This window comes from Mesoplodon bidens, assembly GCF_964165515.1.
Source record: "Mesoplodon bidens genome assembly, chromosome: 5".
Classification (NCBI taxonomy): Eukaryota; Metazoa; Chordata; class Mammalia; order Artiodactyla; family Ziphiidae; genus Mesoplodon; species Mesoplodon bidens.
Window position 1 is genome coordinate 72,321,147 of NC_138161.1, and position 23,135 is coordinate 72,344,281.

The 23,135-nt window shown below is 41.6% G+C and overlaps 1 protein-coding gene across 1 annotated transcript in view; it reads right to left on the reverse strand.

The window, feature by feature from the left end:
- The window catches only part of NEK11 (NIMA related kinase 11), a gene marked incomplete at its 3' end in the record, with an annotated part of 289,656 nt that overhangs the window by 110,446 nt on the left and 156,075 nt on the right, over positions 1-23,135 (reverse strand). Inside the window, 2 exon segments of the mRNA XM_081235786.1 lie at positions 9,016-9,079; positions 9,081-9,168. Coding sequence (XP_081091912.1) covers positions 9,016-9,079; positions 9,081-9,168 — 152 coding nt within the window.

The following is a 23,135-nucleotide window of genomic DNA, read 5'->3' on the forward strand; positions in this document are numbered from 1 at the left end:
GACGGACCTGGGCCTGAAACATGGTTCTGACCCTTTTCCAGCTGCGTGGCCATAGGCAAGTTACTCCCTCAGAAATTCAGTTTCCTCATCTGGAAAACAGGAATAAGAGTAACTACCCAAAAGGGTTTTGTGAAACAAAACAGCAACATATATGTGAGAGGCCTTAGCATCTTGTCCCAATAGATTATTTAAAATCAGTCACAATCTATCAAACCACATGTTACAGAGGCAGAGCCCAGAGAGCAAAATTGCTGCCCGATATTTATCATTGGCCCTAATAAATAAGAAGGGATATTTTTTATACTGCAGTTGTAAACTCTCACTTTAGTATTAAAGAGTTTTGGAAGTATCATAAAAAAGCCACAAGATGACTACATAGCTTTATCATAATAACAGCTAATATCTCATGATTAATTACTTCATTAAATTCTGGGCACTGTACTAAGTACTTTTTTTTAAAATTTTTTAATTAGTTTCTGCTTTATAACAAAGTGAATCAGTCATACATATACATCTGTTCCCACATCCCTTCCCTCATGCATCTCCCTCCCTCCCACCCTCCCCATCCCACCCCTCCAGGCGGTCACAAAGCACCGAGCTGATCTCCCTGTGCTCTGTGGCTGCTTCCCACTATCTATCTACCTTACGTTTGGTAGTGTATATATGTCCATGCCTCTCTTTCGCTTTGTCACAGCTGACCCTTCCCCCTCCCCATATCCTCAAGTCCATTCTCAAGTAGGTCTGTGTCTTTATTCCCGTTTTGCCCCTAGGTCCTACATGACTTTTTTCTTTTTTTTAAATTCCGTATATATGTGTTAGCATACGGTATTTGTCTTTATCTTTCTGACTTACTTCACTCTGTATGACAGACTCTAGGTCTATCCACCTCATTACAAATAGCTCAGTTTCGTTTCTTTTTATGGCTGAGTAATATTCCACTGTATATATGTGCCACATCTTCTTTATCCATTCATCCGATGATGGACACTTAGGTTGTTTCCAGCTCCGGGCTATTGTGAATAGAGCTGCAATGAACATTTTGGTACATGTCTCTTTTGGAATTATGGTTTTCTCAGGGTATATGCCTAGTAGTGGGATTGCTGGGTCATATGGTAGTTCTATTTGTAGTATTTTAAGGAACCTCCATACTGTTCTCCATAGTGGCTGTACCAATTCACATTCCCACCAGCAGTGCAAGAGTGTTCCCTTTTCTCCACACCCTCCCCAGCATTTATTGTTTCTAGATTTCTTGATGATGGCCATTCTGACTGGTGTGAGATGATATCTCATTGTAGTTTTGATTTGCATTTCTCTAATGATTAATGATGTTGAGCATTCTTTCATGTGTTTGTTGGCAGTCTGTATATCTTCTTTGGAGAAATGCCTATTTAAGTCTTCTGCCCATTTTTGGATTGGGTTGTTTGTTTTTTTGCTATTGAGCTGCATGAGCTGTTTATAAATTTTGGAGATTAATCCTTTGTCAGTTGCTTCATTTGCAAATATCTTCTCCCATTCTGAGGGTTGTCTTTTGGTCTTGTTTATGGTTTCCTTTGCTGTGCAAAAGCTTTGAAGTTTCATTAGGTCCCATTTGTTTATCTTTGTTTTTATTTCCATTTCTCTAGGAGGTGGGTCCAAAAGGATCTTGCTGTGATTTATGTCATAGAGTGTTCTACCTATGTTTTCCTCTAAGAGTTTGATAGTTTCTGGCCTTACATTTAAGTCTTTAATCCATTTTGAGCTTATTTTTGTGTATGGTGTTAGGGAATGATCTAATCTCAAACTTTTACATGTCCCTGTCCAGTTTTCCCAGCACCATTTATTGAAGAGACTGTCCTTTCTCCACTGTACATTCCTGCCTCCTTTATCAAAGATAAGTTGGCCATATGTGCGTGGGTTTATCTCTGGGCTTTCTATCCTGATCCACCGATCTATCTTTCTGTTTTTATGCCAGTACCACACTGTCTTGATTACTGTAGCTTTGTAGTATAGTCTGAAGTCAGGGAGCCTGATTCCTCCAGCTCCGTTTTTCGTTCTCAAGATTGCTTTGGCTATTCGGGGTCTTTTGTTTTTCCAAACAAATTTTGAAATTTTTTGTTCTAGTTCTGTGAAAAATGCCAGTGGTAGTTTGATAGGGATTGCATTGAATCTGTAGATTGCTTTGGGTAGTAGAGTCATTTTCACAATATTGATTCTTCCAATCCAGGAGCATGGTATATCTCTCCATCTATTTGTATCATCTTTAATTTCTTTCATCAGTGTCTTATAATTTTCTGCATACAGGTCTTTTGTCTCCTTAGGTAGGTTTATTCCTAGATATTTTATTCTTTTTGTTGCAATGGTAAATGGGAGTGTTTTCTTGATTTCATTTTCAGATTTTTCATCATTAGTGTACAGGAATGCCAGAGATTTCTTTACATTAATTTTGTATCCTGCTACTTTACCAAATTCATTGATTAGTTCTAGTAGTTTTTCGGTAGCACTTTAGGATTCTCTATGTATAGTATCATGTCATCTGCAAACAGTGACAGCTTTACTTCTTCTTTTCCAATTCGGATTCCTTTTATTTCCTTTTCTTCTCTGATTGCTGTGGCTAAAACTTCCCAAACTATGTTGAATAAGAGTGGTGAGAGTGGGCAGCCTTGTCTTGTTCCTGATCTTAGTGGAAATGGTTTCAGTTTTTCACCATTGAGGACAATGTTGGCTGTGGGTTTGTCATATATGGCCTTTATGATGTTGAGGAAAGTTCCCTCTATGCCTACTTTCTGCAGGGTTTTTATCATAAATGGGTGTTGAATTTTGTCGAAAGCTTTCTCTGCATCTATTGAGATGATCATATGGTTTTTCTCCTTCAACTTGTTAATACGGTGTATCACATTGATTGATTTGCGTATATTGAAGAATCCTTGCATTCCTGGAATAAACCCCACTTGATCATGGTGTATGATCCTTTTAATGTGCTGTTGGATTCTGTTTGCTAGTATTTTGTTGAGGATTTTTGCATCTATGTTCATCAGTGATATTGGCCTGTAGTTTTCTTTCTTTTTGACATCCTTGCCTGGTTTTGGTATCAAGGTGATGGTGGCCTCGTAGAATGACTTTGGGAGTGTTCCTTCCTCTGATATTGTTTGGAAGAGTTTGAGAAGAATGGGTGTTAGCTCTTCTCTAAATGTTTGATAGAATTCGCCTGTGAAGCCATCTGGTCCTGGGCTTTTGTTTGATGGAAGATTTTTAATCACAGTTTCAATTTCAGTGCTTGTGATTGGTCTATTCATATTTTCTATTTCTTCCTGATTCAGTCTTGGCAGGTTGTGCATTTCTATGAATTTGTCCATCTCTTCCAGGTTGTCCATATTATGGGCATAGAGTTGCTTGTAGTAATCTCTCATGATCTTTTGTATTTCTGCAGTGTCAGTTGTTACTTCTCCTTTTTCATTTCTAATTCTATTGATTTGAGTCTTCTCCCTTCTTTTCTTGATGAGTCTGGCTAATGGTTTATCAATTTTGTTTATCTTCTCAAAGAACCAGCTTTTAGTTTTATTGATCTTTGCTATCGTTTCCTTCATTTCTTTTTCATTTATTTCTGATCTGATTTTTATGATTTCTTTCCTTCTGCTAACTTTGGGGTGTTTTTGTTCTTCTTTCTCTAATTGCTTTAGGTGCAAGGTTAGGTTGTTTATTCGAGATGTTTCCTGTTTCTTAAGGTGCGATTGTATTGCTATAAACTTCCCTCTTAGAACTGCTTTTGCTGCATCCCATAGGTTTTGGGTCGTCGTGTCTCCATTGTCATTTGTTTCTAGGTATTTTTTAATTTCCTCTTTGATTTCTTCAGTGATCACTTCGTTATTAAGTAGTGTATTGTTTAGCCTCCATGTGTTTGTATTTTTTACAGCTCTTTTCCTGTAATTGATATCTAGTCTCATAGCATTGTGGTCAGAAAAGACACTTGATACAATTTCAATTTTCTTAAATTTACCAAGGCTTGATTTGTGACCCAAGATATGATCTATCCTGGAGAATGTTCCATGAGCACTTGAGAAAAATGTGTATTCTGTTGTTTTTGGATGGAATGTCCTATAAATATCAATTAAGTCCATCTTGTTTAATGTATCATTTAAAGCTTGTGTTTCCTTATTTATTTTCATTTTGGAAGATCTGTCCATTGGTGAAAGTGGGGTGTTAAAGTCCCCTACTATGATTGTGTTACTGTCGATTTCTCCTTTTATGGCTGTTAGTATTTGCCTTATGTATTGAGGTGCTCCTATGTTTGGTGCATAAATATTTACAATTGTTATATCTTCTTCTTGGATCGATCCCTTGATCATTATGTAGTGTCCTTCTTTGTCTCTTCTAGTAGTCTTTATTTTAAAGTCTATTTTGTCTGATATGAGAATTGCTACTCCAGCTTTCTTTTGGTTTCCATTTGCATGGAATATCTTTTTCCATCCCCTTACTTTCAGTCTGTATGTGTCTCTAGGTCTGAAGTGGGTCTCTTGTAGACAGCATATATATGGGTCTTGTTTTTGTATCCATTCAGCCAATCTGTGTCTTTTGGTGGGAGCATTTAGTCCATTTACATTTAAGGTAACTATCGATATGTATGTTCCTATTCCCATTTTCTTAATTGTTTTCGGTTCGTTATTGTAGGTCTTTTCCTTCTGTTGTGTTTCTTGCCTAGAGAAGTTCCTTTAGCATTTGTTGTAAAGCTGGTTTGGTGGTGCTGAACTCTCTCAGCTTTTGCTTGTCTGTAAAGGTTTTAATTTCTCCATCAAATCTGAATGAGATCCTTGCTGGGTAGAGTAATCTTGGTTGCAGGTTTTTCTCCTTCATCACTTTAATTATGTCCTGCCACTCCCTTCTCGCTTGTAGAGTTTCTGCTGATAGATCAGCTGTTATCCTGATGGGGATTCCCTTGTGTGTTATTTGTTGTTTTTGCCTTGCTGCTTTTAATATGATTTCTTTGTGTTTAATTTTTGACAGTTTGATTAATATGTGTCTTGGCGTATTTCTCCTTGGATTTATTCTGTATGGGACTCTCTGTGCCTCCTGGACTTGATTAACTATTTCCTTTCCCATATTAGGGAAGTTTTCAACTATAATCTCTTCAAATATTTTCTCATTCCCTTTCTTTTTCTCTTCTTCTTCTGGAACCCCTATAATTCGAATGTTGGTGCGTTTAATGTTGTCCCAGAGGTCTCTGAGACTGTCCTCTGTTCTTTTGATTCTTTTTTCTTTATTGTGCTCTGCATCAGTTATTTCCACTATTTTATCTTCCACCTCACTTATCCGTTCTTCTGCCTCAGTTATTCTGCTATTGATCCCATCTAGAGTATTTTTTATTTCATGCATTGTGTTTTTAATCGATGCTTGATTCATCTTTAGTTCTTCTAGGTCCTTGTTAACTGTTTCTTGCATTTTGTCTATTCTATTTCCAAGATTTTGGATCTGGGAAATAGAATCTTGGATCATCTTTACCATCATTATTCTGAATTCTTTTTCAGGTAGACTGCCTATTACATCTTCATTTGTTAGGTCTGGTGGGTTTTTATCTTGTTCCTTCTCCTGCTGTGTGTTTTTCTGTCTTCTCATTTTGCTTATGTTACTGTGTTTGGGGTCTCCTTTTTGCAGGCTGCAGGTTCGTAGTTCCCTTTGTTTTTGGTGTCTGTCCCCAGTGGCTAAGGTTGGTTTAGTGGGTTGTGTAGGCTTCCTGGTGGAAGGTACTAGTGCCTGTGTTCTGGTGAATGAGGCTGGATCTTGTCTTTCTGGTGGGCAGGTCCACGTCTGGTGGTGTGTTTTGGGGTGTCTGCGGACTTTTTATGATTTTAGGCCACCTCTCTGCTAATGGGTGGCGTTGTGTTTCTGTCTTGCTAGTTGTTTGGCATAGGGGTCCAGCACTGTAGCTTGCTGGTCGTTGAGTGAAGCTGGGTGCTGGTGTTGAGATGGAGATCTCTGGAAGATTTTCGCCGTTTGATATTATGTGGAGCTGGGAGGTCTCTTGTGGACCAGTGTCCTGAAGTTGGCTCTCCCACCTCAGAGGCACAGCACTGACTCCTGGCTCCTCAATTTGGGATGATTTGTTGTCTATTCATGTATTCCACAGATGCAGGGTACATCAAGTTGATTGTGGAGCTTTAATCCGCTGCTTCTGAGGCTGCTGGGAGAGGTTTCCCTTTCTCTTCTTTGTTCTCACAGCTCCTGGGTCTCAGCTTTGGATTTGGCCCCGCCTCTGCGTGTAGGTCGCCGCAGGGCGTCTGTTCTTCGCTCAGACAGGACAGGGTTAAAGGAGCAGCCTCTTCGGGGACTCTGGCTCACTCAGGCCGGGCGGGAGGGAGGGGCACGGAGTGCGGGGCGAGCCTGCAGCGGCAGAGTTCGGCGTGACGTTGCACCAGCCCGAGGCGCGCCGTGCGTTCTCCCAGGGAAGCCGCCCCTGGATCCCGGGACCCCGGCAGTGGCGGGCTGCACAGGCTCCCGGAAGGGCGGTGTGGACAGTGACCTGCGCTCGCACACAGGCTTCCCGGCGGCGGCAGCAGCAGCCCCAGCGTCCCACGCCCGTCACCGGGCTCCGCGCTTTCAGTCGCGACCCGCGCCCGTCTGTGGAGCCCCTTCAAGCAGCGCTCTCAATCCCCTCTCCTCGCGCACCAGGAAACCAAGAGGGAAGAAAAAGTCTCTTGCCTCTCCGGCAGCTCCAGAGTTTTCCCGGACTCCCTGCCGGCTAGCCGTGGCACATTAGCCCCCCTCAGGCTGAGTTCTCGCCGCCAGCCCCAGTCCTTTCCCTGCGCTCTGACCGAAGCCCGAGCCTCAGCTTCCAGCGCCGCCCGCCCTGGCGGGTGAGCAGACAAGCCTCTCGGGCGGGTGAGTGCCGCTCGGCACCGATCCTCTGTGCGGGAATCTCTCCGCTTTGCCCTACCCAGGTATGTGGGGAGTTTCTTGCCTTTTGGGAGGTCTGGGGTCTTCTGCCAGCATTCAGTAGGTGTTCTGTAGGAGTTGTTCCACGTGTAGCTGTATTTCTGGTGTATCCGTGGGGAGGAAGGTGATCTCCGCGTCTTACTCTTCCGCCATCTTACCCGGAAGTTCACTAAGTACTTTTTTGAAAAAATATTTTTTTTTTATTTATTTGGTTGTGCTGGGTCTTAGCTGTGGCCGGCAACCTCCTTGGTTTTGGCTCGTGGGCACCTTTGTTGCAGCTCACCAGCTCCTTAGTTGTGGCACATGAACTCTTAGTTGCAGCAGGCATGTGGGATGTAGTTGCCTGACCAGGGATCGAACCTGGGCCCATATATTAGGAGCACAGAGTCTTAACCACTGTGCCACCAGGGAAGTCCATATTCTAAGTATTTTACATTGATTACTTCATTTAATCCCCAAAACTATTCTGTGAGGTAGGAACCATTATTCTCTCTTTTTACAGATTAGAAAACTGAGGCACAGTGGAGTTTAGTAACTTGCACAAGGTCACATGACCCACAAGCAACAAAGGCTAGACAGTACAGGCAGTTCGATTTCCAGCCCTGTGTTTTAACAAGTTCTCTAAAGATGGGACTTCTGGAGGGGCTGGCAAAGTTCTACTTCTTGACCTGGGTGGTGTTTGCCATATATTTAATTCCTTTGTTTTCTGAAGTCAGTTTTATTTTATTTAAAACATTTTAAAGTATAATATTAGTAGCTAAAATTTCACCACTTGACTCTTTGGACAGAAATAGAGGATGTGTTTTGCACATCATGTGCCTTGCAAGCACAGGCACAGAATGAAGTTTCTGTAATACTGTAATGACGTTTGTCTCTGTTGTTTAGGACAGTGGCACAAAAGCTAATGAAAATTGTATTTTCAATTCGTGGTAGGAGGTGTTTCTGTTCACAAGTCCATTGGAAAAAATGGGGCAATGGTATAAAGAAAGTGTTTTCATTTTGGTATGCTGAATCCCCACTGCCTAGACTCTTTTTCTCAATATTTATTTGTTTCTCTCTTCATGTATTTGTCTCTCAGTTTCTCTCTCTCATCCTTTCTCTGCTCAGCCCCATATCCATACCCTTCTATTCCCTTCTCCCTGCCTCTCTCTCCTTTTCTTAAGGAGAATTTGAGAACACTTCTTACTGGCTTTATTTATTAAGTATTATGATGAATTGCTTAGTCTTCATTAGAAAGGACTGAATGGATTGTGTACCACCTTCAGTTAATCCTCCTGAATTAAGTCTTCGCTGACATAGGTGCCCTTTGATTGACTTTTATCTTACTAGCTTAATGGTTCCCAGTTAGTTAAAAGCTTCTGTACCTTATGGAAGTTTAGGACTGGGAAGATTATCAAGTTATGGCCTAAAAAGAAAATCAAGTATATGAACATAAATTGCCCAACGTCATCTGCTTTTTATTCATGTAACTCTTGCTTTGCCCCTCTCCTGCAGCCACCCAACAGTGAAATCACATGCAGGGCTGTTTCTTGGCCTATGACTCAGATGGGTCTAAGTCTTGTCATTGTTACAGAATCTATGGCAAGGACACAGACTCAGATATTCCAGCACTGTATGTACCGGGGGACCTCAGAGGCTGGAGTGGCCAGGAAGACCATCTCCTAAGCCCAGGATCTCTGGGCCTCATCCCCAGAACTGATTAGTGCACTGAGACATGATTCACAAATCTGATTACCAGACAGAAAAGTATTCAGTATAATTTCAAATATCCTCTTCCTTCTTCTAAAGACACATGTGCAATGTTCATTCGACAGCTGTATGTGGGGTGCTCCGCAGTGTGCAAACAGTGTAGTGTGTATCATCACCTGAATCAGTACTGGGTGCTCCAGCCCTTCCCTCATCAACATATCCAGACCAGATGCGTAGAATTCCACAGGGCCCTGCCTACCCCTCAGCCTTGGAAATCCAGGCACATCACGTGGAGCCTGTATAACAAACACTAGTTCCCCATCCCCTACTTGGGTTCTAAGACTTTCTTGACTGTTTCTGGGAAGTCACAGCCTGCTCAGCACCTTGGACAGCCCCACCACCTCTACTGGGAGCAGCGTGTACCTGTTGGTTTGTCCTGTAAGCAGGCTGGGGTCCCTCATCCTCGAGCTCTTGAAAACACTGTTTTTTCTTCCTCCCCCTCCTTACTTTCTTCAGAACAGGAGTCAAATGTATCATCATAATACTCTTCAGCCACAAGTGGGTCTTCTAGGATCTCTGAAATAAAGAATAAACAAAAATCAGGTCCCACCAGTCATTAAAATTATGATGAGTCTAGGACCTCCCTCATGTTTTCCCAGAGACGTATATTTTGTTTGCACTGACAAAGCTTTCATGGAGTGTAGAGCTGAATCTTAGCTTCCTGAACGTACCTAGTGGAATGTAATAAAAACTCAGCACAGTTAACCAGTGGAGGAAAGGAGGGATAACTCTATTTGCAACAACCCTTTGAAAGTGGAAGAATAAAACCATGAAAAGAGAAGAAATGATCTCTTCTAAAGTCTTTACCTTCAGAGGCATGAATCATTATTACAAACGAGGGGATTTAGGAGCAAAAGCAGGGTAAGATGCCTTGGCTGCAGGACCCTATTACACACTCACATAAAGTTTTTGCAGAAACAGTTGGAGGGGATAAACGTCAGCACTCTTCCTGGGAATTTCTTTTTTTAAAGAGAATACTAGTAGGGAGACCAGGCAAGAGGGATAGGATGTATAGCAATGGCATTTTGGCAAGCTGAGGAAAACGTTAAAATTCTTTTCTAGCAGGCTATGAAGGCTTTTGAGATGGAGTTCACTCTGGGGTATTACTTACTCATATCGATATGCAGCATTTATTAAAAAAATAAGTAAAGGCCACCCAGTTAAGCTGATACCAAGAAGTGGCTACCTAAGTAACTGATGCAATATTATTACTAACTAAAAATATAGTTGGTGCTTATAATGGTCTTCAACCAAGAAAGGCCAAGAATGGATCACAAAAAAGCATAGTGACATCAATTTCAGTTTGCTAATGGGGACCTAGAAATAGAGAAATATCCTTGGGGAGGGGAGAACACTAAATAATGGTAGTCTCTCTACCTCCTTAAAACCATGGGCATTTTAGGCTTTGCACCATACTCTGACTTATAAACAAAATTATTCTAAATTGTAACACAGAGCACTGTTTTTCATCCCATTGTTGCTATTTTTGGGGGGTCAGAGAATCAAGGTTTGAATTTAGCTCTACAGCCTCTTAGATGAGAAACTTGGGTAAGGGATATGAACTAATTGAGCTCTAATTTTTCCAGTAAAGCTGATGTAAGGGTAATCTAACAGGGTAGCTATGAAGATTCAATATGATTCTTATGGAAGCATCTGTATGTAGGGAAACTTTATACAAATGTTCCCTTAATTTCCACATCTGTAAAAATGAACTTTTCATTAACTGATTCCAGAATCCCTTGAAAGTAAAATACTTAGTGTATGTAGAAATCCCTGACAAAAGGATACTTTAAAATCTTTGCTATCTATAGTTTTCCATAGAACACAAGAGGCAGTACCAAGGCATCACAACTGGTCAGCTCAAAAAACAAAAATTACATATATTCAAAACTGCCTTTGCCAGTTCTTTAGGAAGGATCTTACTGGGAATCTCACACTTTCTCTTAGTAACGCCAACACAGCCTGTTCTCCCCTCAGATCACCTATTATCACTTGAGCAACAGATGAAGCAGACTATTTGTATATAGGGGCCATGTTTTATACAAATCATTATTTGACTCTCAGAATGAAAAGAGGATCACCACAAGAGAAGTATATAAAAACCAAAATCTACCGAGAGGACAATTCAGGTCTCCAGTTTTGCCCTCAAGCAGCGGCACATGCTCACTGAGTGGAACGGTGGACAGAACCATGTGACTTCCTGCATTTTTCTCCCCCTTGGCCTCTCCCTGAGCCTCTGTGTCTCTTTCACAGAGATGTCCATTCTCTCTGTCTCCCCACTTCGTCTCATTTCCTCTCCTATTCCCTGAGTCTCTGTCTCTCTGACAGTTGTGCATTTGCTGACTCATTCATATTTTCTCCCTCTTTTTCTCTATCCCCCCAGCCTCACTTTCAGGCAAGAATATTTGCTTTCAAGTTGACTATGAAAGAGTAAGAAATATCATTTACATTGTTGCCCAGTATACGGAAATTTGCTTGGATTTGTGTATATATAAAAACATCTTTATAGTTAAAACAAAATCTTCATGCATCAAAATTTACCCATACTACAAATGATATACTCTGGCATTTCACATTCTATTTAATGTGTTTTTGGGGTTTGTTTTGTTTTGTTTTGTTTTTTTAGAGTCACTATTTTTCTTTAATTTAAAAAACTTGAAGTATAGTTGATTTACAATGTTGTATTAATTTCTGCTCTACAGCAAAGTAATACAGTTATACATATATATACATTCTTTTTAAATATTCTTTTCCATTATGGTTTATCATAGGATTTTTTTTGTGTGTGGATGATTTCTGTGTGTATATATATATATATATATATATATATATATATATATATTTTTTTTTTTTAACATCTTTATTGGAGTATAATTGTTTTACAATGGTGTGTTAGTCTCTGCTTTATAACAAAGTGAATCTGTTATACAAATACATATATCCCCATATCTCTTCCTTCTTGTGTCCCTCTCCCTCCCATCCTCTCTATCCCACCCCTCTAGGTGGTCACAAAGCACCAAGCTGATCTCCCTTTGCTATGCAGCTGCTTCCCACTAGTTATCTATTTTACATTTGGTAGTGTATATATGTCCATGCCACTCTCTCACTTTGTCCCAGCTTACCCTTCCCCCTCCCCATATCCTCAAGTCCATTCTCTAGTAGGTCTGTGTCTTTATTCCCGTCTTGCCCCTAGGTTCTTCATGACCTTTTTTTTTTCTTAGATTCCGTATATATGTGTTAGCATACGGTATTTGTTTTTCTCTTTCTGACTTACTTCACTCTGTATGACAGACTCTAGGTCCATCCACCTCACTACAAATAACTCAATTTCATTTCTTTTCATGGCTGAGTAATATTCCATTGTATATATGTGCCACATCTTCTTTATCCACTCATCTGTTGATGGACACTTAGGTTGCTTCCATGTCCTGGCTATTGTAAACAGAGCTGCAATGAACATTTTTGTACGTGACTTTTTTCGAATTATGGTTTTCTCAGGGTATATGCCTGAGATATTGGGATTGCTGGGTCATTTTTAATGCTAGTTGCAACTTGCTAAACTGATCTCTCAACCACAATTTGAAAAACACTGGTTTAGAATGCTGACTTTGGCATCAAAAAGACCCTCAGTTAAACTGTGACTCTGACATCAGCTTCATAACATTAGGCGTTATTTAAACTTTCTGCCCTTCGGTTCTCTCATGGGGATGGTGGCACCCGTCTCATAGAATCGTTGTGAACATTACATTGTATGATGGATGCAGTGTGCAGTGCACATGATATGTGCCCAATAAATGTGAGTTACTGATATTTAACATAAAACTCTGTAGTTTTGTCTGTAATGCTCAACACCAGGAAGAAAATAAATATAAGGCAATCACAAATAGATATCAAGTTAAAAATTTTAACAATATTTTAAATAGAATCGCGTCTCAAAATCCATATGGTACCCAACTCAAATGGCTTCTCCTGCTGCCCTCCCTGCTGCTGGGCCCCAGAGGGGCCCTGGGCATTTCACACCCTCCTGTCCTCCCATTGTCCTTCCTGTCCATTAATTGGTTCCATCCCCGGCTCCCTCCAGGCCACTCACAGGGAAACTCTACAACAGGGGTGAATGAACTTGTTCTGTAAAGGGCTGGATAGAAAAAGTGTTAGGTTTTGCAGGGTATACAGTCCCTGTCACAACTACCCAACTATTTGTAGTCTGAAAGCAGACACGGACAATACATAAACAAATGAGAGTGGCTGAATTCCAATAGAACCCTATTTACAAAAGCAGGTGGTGGCCAAATCATACCACAACTCTACCCCACAGACAGATGTTTCTCTTGTTAAATATTGAGCCCCACCTCCCATAACATGGCTCCCTCCATAACAGTCAGTCCCCTTCCCTCTCCTACCAAGGATCCCCTCCCAGGGAGGGGAGGAGGGAAGAAATGGACAGGGAGAAAGTGCCTAAGTCATGAAACAGACCTGGATGAACCCATCTCCAGTGTTTCTTAAGCACGTACCACTAACGTGGCGCAGCTCAGAAAAGGGTGCATTTTCAAAGGGAAAAGTCCAAAGAAATAAGTCAGCTCAAACTGTGTGTGTCAAACCCTGTGTTTTCCTGGCCCTGGCCCAATGTGAAGCCTTGTTAGGCTAAGGCTCATTTCTGCTGTCATGAGGGGAAAGTGGTCTGTGATAAATAGCTTTCATTTTTTCGCACCCTGAAGTCAGCCTCGTGACAGATGCTCAGGAGTGGCATCCGGATCTCTACTTCACTGGGCGGCAGTGACGGAACATGTTTATGAAGGAATCCAACAACGGCTGCCTGATCTTGAACGCAGCTGTTGCAAATCCATGCTGGAGAAAAAGAGAAGCAATTACCCTGTTCCAGGAAAAGGATGCTCTTTGTCAGACCCTTCAATTGAGATCCTAATAAAGCCCTTCCTCTAAGACTAAAGCGAGTAGCAGGATCACCTGCAGGGCTTGTTAAAACACAGAGCTGCTGATCCAGCAGGTTGGGAGTGAGGCCTGAAAATGTGCATTTCTAACAAGTTCCCAGGGGATGCCGGTGCCTCTGGTCTGGGGGCCACACTTTGAAAGCTACTGCTCTAGGATGTGACTATTTCAAATAAAAGCACTATCATATACTATTACAGAAGCACCATAATAAGATGTATAAGACTCTATAATATCTCTACATCTTCTAACATTTATATGTTAGACAAAAAAATGAAGAAATACGCTTTACTTTAGAAGAGCTCAAATTGTTGTGCCATTAGTTGTCTCCACGACTCACAATCTCTGTGGAGTTATAGGGGACTATTCCCATTTCATTGATGAGGAAGAACAAAACTGAGTCAGCATTCCAAAGTCACAGCACTTTACAGATTGTAAAAGCACATTCTTATCCATTATTCCACTTGATCATTGTAACAGTGATTCAAGTTAGACCAGGACAACATTTTTATCTCAATTTTTAGATAACTAAAGTGAGACTCAGGCTAATAATAAACCACAGGTCACACAGCTGCATGCATGGCAGACTGGAATGTAAATTACCTGAATCCTATCTTTATTCCACTGCATTAGTGCTATTTGATGGTTAGCTAGGAATTTTCATCTTTACTGGTAAAACCATGTCATATATAAAAATTGTGATTATCTTCCTCATAACTCTGAAAGATGTTAGACAACAAGGGATATACTTTTGACTTAATGAGATAGAAAAATTGAAGCTTAGTCATCCTGGTAAATTATCTGAAGGCAGCTGGCAATAGTGAAGGCCAGGGGCCCTCGCTCAGACTCAGTCCAACTGTCACTCAGCCCAACTCTCTCTCAGATGTGCTCAAACTGGACCGTGGGTCAGGATCACCTGGAGGCCTTTGTAAAACAGATTCTTGGCCCCAAAGTCCACTGTTTCAGATTCAGCTAATCTGAGGTGGGGCCTGAAATTCTACTCAATGATGCTGCAACATATTCTGAGAACTACTGCTCTATCTTTCGGACCTTCAAGGAGAAAATGACATACAAGTGCAATTGTTTAACGATAAATTCCCCCATACTTCGTCTGTTATTGCACCTGCTCTTTAAACTTCTAAAATGATCAGGAAATGCAATAAAGAAATTTTTTAAGAGCCAATAAGATAAGAACTTTGCCTAAAGGCAAAACCAAATTTCCTTTAAAGGAACTTAGTTATGTGGGAGGAATTTCTCAGCCTGTGAGCCCACCGTCACCCTAAATGATTCTAGCCATCCATATGCCTTGAGCAAATGCGGGTAACAATCTTAGCAGAATGGTTCTCAAAGGGTGGTCCCCAGAAGAGCAGTAACAGCATCACCTGGATCTTATTAAAAATGCAAATTCTTGGGCCTCCCAGACCTACTGAATCAGAAACTGCGCTGAGGGTCCAGCAATCCACATTTTAACAAGTCCTCCAGGGGATCCTGATGCACACTTAACTTTGAGAACCACTAGTTTAGCACAACGTAAATAGTATGCTCCTGGAGGGCAGGAGTCCACATCTTGTTCATCATGGTATCTCCAACCCACGGCTCAAAGCAGACACTCAAACTTCTTGTTGAGTAAATGAATGTCAACATCTCTAAGAGAGAGAACTTTCAAACTACCACATAGTATCTCATGCAAAGAATTTCCTAATGTTTATTTTTGGGAGGTGCAGGAGAGGGGAGGAGAAGATCGGGAGGAGATATGGATTTTTTTCCCAAGAGCCCTACTCTCTCCCTCTCTCTCACATCCTCTGATCTTATATCTCAGATGGAGTCATAACTCCAAACAGTAAAATATGTCTTCCTCATACTACCATCTCCAGCTATATCCCACAGGCCTGCCAAGTTTGAGGCCTCAGTTTAAGATTGCCCAGCCTGTGACAGCACTCGCGTTGGACAGTGGCTTTCTCCAGGTGCCCCAGACTCTCCTCCAGCTGCAAGAACACCCTGCCTCTCTCTGTATATCTAACAATACTGTCAGAATTGATTAACGTTTCATGACCAAATGACTTGTGATTGGGGAAATCCAACAGACTCACTTGCACGTTTCTGCCTCTTCTCCGAGGAAGTCAACAATATCCACAAAATACTTTTTAAAATGGTTCTCGCTATATCCTCTACACAGGGAGGGTGGGGGTGAGAATTGCTTCATAAAGAGAGGATGCTCTGTATTTGAGCTATGGTGAGGCAAGCTGGGGATGAGTATGGGACCTTGGTAGCAGGCAGCTGCCCAGAGATGCCCTTCTTTATTTTTTCTTTCTTTCAGAGTTTTCTGAGGAGGCAATGGCTTTATTACACTGAACCAGAAAATACTGAGCAAAGTTATAATAAAAATAAACTGATTTATCATTAGATCTTGATGTGGTCACTCCAAAGACCATGTTCAGTGACAGTTCTCAGAATGACAACAGTCATTATTACACTGACAAGGCAGATCTCATAATTTCTTATTATCCCAAAAATGGCATTTGTGGATGTGAAAAAGATTGCCCTAGTTCATTTTTTAATAAAAACATTTTAAATAAAGACATCGTCTCACATGCAGGGAAAACCTGTGATTAATATGCTACAACATTCTCAAACAACAGGGTAAAAGACAATGCCTTGAGAAGGCACTTAGATGCAGACATTGTCTTTGCTGAGCTGGCTTGGTTTCCCCAAGGAGCTCCATCTTGGGGAAGGTGCAGACAAATTAGGGTAAAAAGACAGAAATGGAGCCCAAGTTAACTGGTGATGTCTGCTGCTTCTGAGAAAGACTGCAGAATACTGACTAGGAGGGTCAGCTATAGAGTTAGACAGAGGTTCAAATCTGTTGCTCATTGACTGTGTGACCTTGGGCAAGGCACTTCACCTTTCTGATCACAGTTTTCTGATTTCTAAGTGGGTGTAGTGAATGCTATTGTTGTCCCACCCAAAGCTCCTTATCAAACACCCTCCATCCACTAGCGTTACCCGGCTCATCCTCCAGCTGCTATGAGCACTGACTGCTGTGTTAGTCTTCTAGGTTTGCCACGACAGAATGCCACACACTGGATGGCTTAAACAACCGAAGTTTATTATCTCATAGTTCTGGAGGCTGGAAGTCCAAGATCAAGATGCTGGCAAGTTTGGTTTCTCCTTGGCTTGCAAGTGGTTGGCTCTCTGTGCACTGGTGTCTCTCTTGTGTCCTAATCTCCCCCTCTTATAAGGACACTAGTCAGAATGGATTTGGGCCCTGCCCTAACAGCCTCATTTCAATCAACTTAATCGCCTCTTTAAAGGTCCTATCACCAAATACTGTCACATTCTGAGGTCCTGAGGGTTAGGGCTTCAACATACAAATTTTAGGGGAACACAGCTCGGTCCATACCAACTGCTAATGGAGTGCAGATGCCCCCTTCTCCACACAACTGCTCTCAGATCAAAGAATTTCCTTACCAAAGAGGTTAGGTCTCACCTCCACCCCAGGTGCAGTTCTGGCCAATGACTGACTGATTCAAGGTGGAACCAACTCTGTGGTGTCATTCATGCCATGAGCTACTATGCAGCTGGACCACATCCTTGCTCAGCAACTTCCACTGCCCTGTGCAGACATACCCCCCACCCATCCCACCCCACCCAAAAGACACATACACCAGAGTGACCATCTCAGCCTCTGCTTCTAAGCAGCCCAACCAAAGACTTGGGGTATTATAATAATAATACCTTAACTCATAGCTACAACATACAGTTTTATAAAAGCTACGCGAGGCTATACAGTAATGTAAACACCCCTTAAAGGAAAGTGGCCAGATGCCAGCAAGATTATATTCTATTACATATTTAATCCTCAGACTTTCTAGAAAACAATAGAGCCCATTCCCATGGATACTTCTAAAGGGAATCCTTTGTCGGCTATCAATTATATCTCTGACAGCTAAATTTTTTAATCTCTTGAGGTCTAGTCTACCTGCCCTGCTTAAGGTCTACTTTTTTTTTTTTTTTTTTTTTTGCGGTACATGGGCCTCTCACTGCTGTGGTCTCTCCCGTTGCGGAGCACAGGCTCCGGATGCGTAGACTCAGCAGCCATGGCTCACAGGCCCAGCTGCTCTGCGGCATGTGGGATTTTCCTGGATCGGGGCACGAACCCGTGTCCCCTGCATCGGCAGGTGGGCTCTCAACCACTGCGCCACCAGGGACGCCCCCAACTTCTGTACTTTTAAGAGCGCTCTCTCCTCCTAGAATTGCCTTGTCCAATATGGTACCCATTAGACACATGTGGCTATTTAAATTACAATTAAATAAAAGGAAACAAAATGACAAATTCAGTTCCTTATTCACACTGGCCACATCTCAAGTGCTTGAACGCCTCCTGTGACAAGATTATAGAGCATTTCCATCCTCGTAAGCCATCTGCAGAACAGCGCTGTTCTAGAGGCTCCTCCCCTGCTGGGCGGCAGCCTCCAGTTGGAATTTGGCCAGATTGCTTTGAAGCCCTAGGATGTGGGTCCCTTCACCTATCAGACCCTCCATCCCTCCCCTGACCAGCACGCCCTCCACCACCACCAACCCCACCCTGCGAAAGGGAAGGTGGAAACACAGGCCCCCTAGGGCCTCCAGCTCTCACAGTCCTGGGCTCAGCAGGGCCAGGCAGTGGCTCCATCCCATCTAGCCTCAGCCTCCTTCGCCTGCCCTTGGAACCATGTCAGACCGAGCCTTCTCATCTGTGCCAACCTTCTTTTACACAGTGTCTACAAGCAGGGCTTTAATAGATGTCCAGCCCCCACTCTTCACCCCAGAGAAAGGCAGCTCATGGACCTCCCAGCTCCCCACAGCAGACACTGTCTTTCACGGCACAGCAGGGATTAAGTCCACTTTACTAATTATATCACTAACTCTAAGTGGAACTAAATCTCAAATACAAACAATACATTTATATTCCTGGAGGCAGATGTGCAGCAGTTGCTTGGTTTTATATCTTTTTTGATGCTTTCTTCTCTCACACAATAAGCTATAGGTTAGTACTAGTACCGTGACCTTTTCTAAAATAAACCCTCAAAACTAAGGCTAAAATTAGCCATGCTCATTAGTTTAGCCTGCAGCATCACACATGAGGCTGTGAAAAGAAATAATTTTCTTAGGCAAAATACATATTCATGACCCTTTCTGCATGGAGGGCTAAATTAAGTACAGTACAGTGCCACGTATAAATATATACAACAGCAGGTTCTGCTGTAAGTTTTTCTTCAAGAGACACCCCTCTATATGATCAAGTGCACCAAAGGGGCTACACACACACACACACACACACACACACACACACGACAGAAAGAAGCTCCATGATACATTTGGAAGCAGGTCTCCCTCAAGCTCTCAAGTCTATGCTTTTTTTTTATAATAGATCTTTATTGGAGTATAATTGCTTCACAGTACTGTGTTAGTTTCTGTTGCACAACAAAGCAAATCAGCCATATGCATACACATGTCCTCATATCCCCTCCCTCTTGAGCCTCCCTCCCACCCTCCCTCTCTCACCCCTCTAGGTCATCACAAAGCACCAAGCCAATCACCCTGTGCTATGCTGTTGCTTCCCACCAGCCAACTATTTTACATTCGGTCGTGTACATATGTCGATGCTACTCTCACTCCGCCCCATCTTCCCCCTTCCAGCCCATGTCCTCAAGTCCATTCTCTATATATCTACCTCTTTATTCTTAACATGCAATTAGGTTCATCAGTACCATTTTTTTCTGTTTTTAAGATTCCATAGATATGCGTTAGCATACAGTATCTGTTTTTCTCTTTCTGACTTCACTCGGTATGACAGAACACCTCACTACAAATAACTCAATTTCATTGTTTATGGCTGAGTAATATTCCACTGTATATATGTGCCACATCTTCTTTATCCATTCATCTGTTGATGGACATTTAGGTTGATTCCATGTCCCAGCTACTGTAAACAGTGCTGCAATGGACATTGGGGTACATGTCTCTTTTTGAATTATAGTTTTCTCAGGGTATATGCCCAGTAGTGGAATTGCCGGGTCATATGGTAGTTCTATTTTTAGTCTTTTAAGGAACATCCATACTGTTTTCCATAGTGGTTGTATCAATTTACATTCCCACCAAGAGTGCAGTAGGGTTCCCTTTTCATCACACCCTTTCCAGCATTTACTCTTTCTAGATTTTTTTATGATGGCCATTCTGACTGGCTTGAGGTGATACCTCATTACAGTTTTTATTTGCATTTCTCTAATAACTAGTGACGTTGAGCATCCTTTCATGTGCCTCTTAGCCATCTGTATGCCTTGCTTGGTAAAGTGTCTATTTAGGTCTTCCACCCATTTTTTAACTGGATTGTTTGTTTTTTTGATATTGAGCTCCATGAGCTGTTTGTATATTTTGGAGATTAATCCTTTGTCTGTTGTTTCATTTGCAAATATTTTCTCCCATTCTGAGGGTTTTCTTTTTTTCTTGTTTATGGTTTCCTTTGCTATGCAAAAGCTTTTAAGTTTAAGTAAGTCCCATTTGTTTATTTTTGTTTTTATTTCCATTACTCTAGGAGGTGGGTCAAAAAAGATCATGCTGTGGTTTATGTCAAAGGATGTTTTTCCTATGTTTTCCTCTAAGAGTTTTATAGTGTCTGGTCTTACATTTAAGTCTTTAATCCATTTGGAGTTTATTTTTGTGTATGGTGTTAGGTAATGCTCTAATTTCTATGTGCCAAAATGATTCTCCCTTAGGCAAAACTATAACATTTCTCTGAAACATTTTTCCTGGTTTGGAGAGCAAAAGCCAAAATAAGTAGATAAAGTCTGTCTTTTCTCCAGAAATGAACATAGACCAGGAAATCCACTCTCTCAAAGGGAAATATAGGGAGATTGAGCAGACCCTGAAAAAGCTGGTATGTATGGCTTGATACTGTGTTTTTGGCAGAAGACATCAAGTTCTGTGACTTTAGGCAACTGGCTTAAGCCCCGTGAGTCTTAGGTGTCTCATCTGTAATATGCAGATAGTAATAACTCACCAGTCTAAGAGCAGGAGTCCGAACTAGATGATTCCAGCTTATTTTCCTGCTCTAAGTGTTGCAAAATATGACATGGAATAACAGACCAGACCAGTGTGTGTATGAATCGCGTGGGGAACTTGATGAAACGTGGATTCTGATTGGCAGGTCTGTGTGGGGCGTGAGAGTCAACATTGCTGACATGGTCCTCAAACCACACTTTGAGGAGCCACCAAATGTTTGTCAAGATGTGAGATGACAACTAAGACTTTCACGAAGCTGAAGAATTTAAAGTGCTGTCAAAATGAAGCCTCTGCCTTTTCTCTGATTTTCCTTTGGCAGTGTTTCCTCATTAACAAGAGGCTTGGGTACCTCAGAATGCATTTAGTGATTGGTTTATTGGCAGAGAGAACACCTTGTGAGTCTGATGAAATCCTGGAGTTATAATTTCTCTTTTCCACCTCATTTCTCCTGGAAAATATTTGTTTCCCACTGGCAGTGTCCCTCTGTTATCTGTCCAGCTGTAAGTAGTCAGGAAACTGCCAGAAGATGTCTGCTTGTGCTAAGATGCTCTGGGCTTGCCAATGTGAACAGGCAAACTGAATACGGCAACATGGGCCAATGATCACAAAACACAAGGGAAATCTACTGCATTGATACGGTGGACGTGTCTTCATTTAAATGTTTTTAATTAAAGGAAGTGCATATCATACACATCGGTTTAGAAAAATCTTCGTGGTCCTACTCAGGAAAAGCTTCTATCACAACTTTGGATTTTCCTGTGTGACTGGGTACTTCCTGTTGAATGTGATATGGTCTTGGAGAGCAAGGTAAACTCAAGTTTAAAATGAACTCTTTCCTGGTCTGTAAAATCTAGAAAAGCTTCCATTTACATGCCCCCAAGTATTATAATTAATAATAATAATGACTTCCCTTCGTATGACCCTCCATGATTCACAAACTGATTTCAAATATATTCTGTCACCTCAGGCTCCCTTACTACATGGTGTGAGATGGGTGGTGTTATCCCCTCGTGTCCACACAAGGAACATAAAAGTTAGGGTTCCTTGACCTCTTCAACTTAGTTTGAAAGTGGCAGACCCCAAACCATGTCTTCACATTCTAGATCTAGTGCTCACTTGTATCAAATCATATTGATTACATAATTCTGCTTGGCTACTCTCTGAAGGTAAACACTCAATTTGGTCACATACTCACAAATGCAACCACATCTGCAGAATGTGACATTAAAAGTTCATTGCAACTTCTACCTCTTTTCCACACGCCAGCTTTCCCTTCTTTTCAACCACTATCCATGCCACACACACGCCACTAACTACTACAGAGCACCTTCAAATAATATCTAGAACCCTGGCCAGAGGTTAAAATGTGACTTTTTAAAATGTGAAGTCACTAGAAAGAGCCTTCGATAAAAACTACTTGCATTAGTTATCTATTGTTGTGTAACAAATTGCCCCCAAACCATGGCTTAAAACAATAAAAAATGTTTATTTTCTCCACATTTTCTGTGAGTCAGGAATCCAGGAGTGGCTTGGTCAGGAGGTCCTGGCTCAGGGATTGTCATGAGGTTTTGGTTAAGAAGTCATCTGGGGCGATAGTCATCTGCAGGCTTAATGAGGACAGGAAGATCCAACCCTAAGTTCACCCACGTGGCTCCTCGCAGGAAACCAGTTCCCAGCACGCGGACCGCCCCCCCCTCCGAGGGAAGCTTGAGTGTCCTTGCAACATGGCAGCTGACTTCCCCCAGAAGGAGTGACCCTAAAGAGCAAGGCAGAAGCTGCGCTATCTTTGCCACCTAGCCTTGGAAGACACACTCTGCAATTTCTACACCATCCTATTGGTGTCACGGGTCAGCCAATTTAATGTGTGTGTGGAGAACCATACAGGGGCGTGAATCACTGAGGGCCATCTTAGAGGCTGGCCACAAAAAATAACCTAAAACTTTAGCTTTTCTTTCTTTTTTTTTTGAGAAAAATATTCATTTTATCTTCATGTATAAAAAGTTGGGTTGTTATATTGAGGTTACATAATGAATCAGTGACAGACTTTACACTAGAACTTTCTCCCAATATCCAAGTTGGTGAAACTTCTACCTTTAAAAGACAGTAAATAGAAAAACATATATGTAACAAGATTGGGTTCATAATTAGGACAAATATGGACTTGAACAGACAGGTCCTATTGAAATTTCACATGGCTCCCCAAGTGGTCAAAATCATATTTAGGGGAGTAAGTATATAATTATTTTCAGCATCACATCATATTGCTAGAACACTAAGTATTCACATAATTATGGGGAGAAAATAACACAAAACTAAGATGTACTGTAACCTACATGAAAGTGAACATGGACTAATTAAACAGAGAAATGTCCAGAACAAGGGATGCTGATCAGGGACATTTAATGTGATCTGTATTAGTCACAGTATTCCAGGGAAACAGAACCAATAGGATGTGTGTGTGTGTGTGTGTGTGTGTGTGTGTGTGTGTGTGGAGAGAG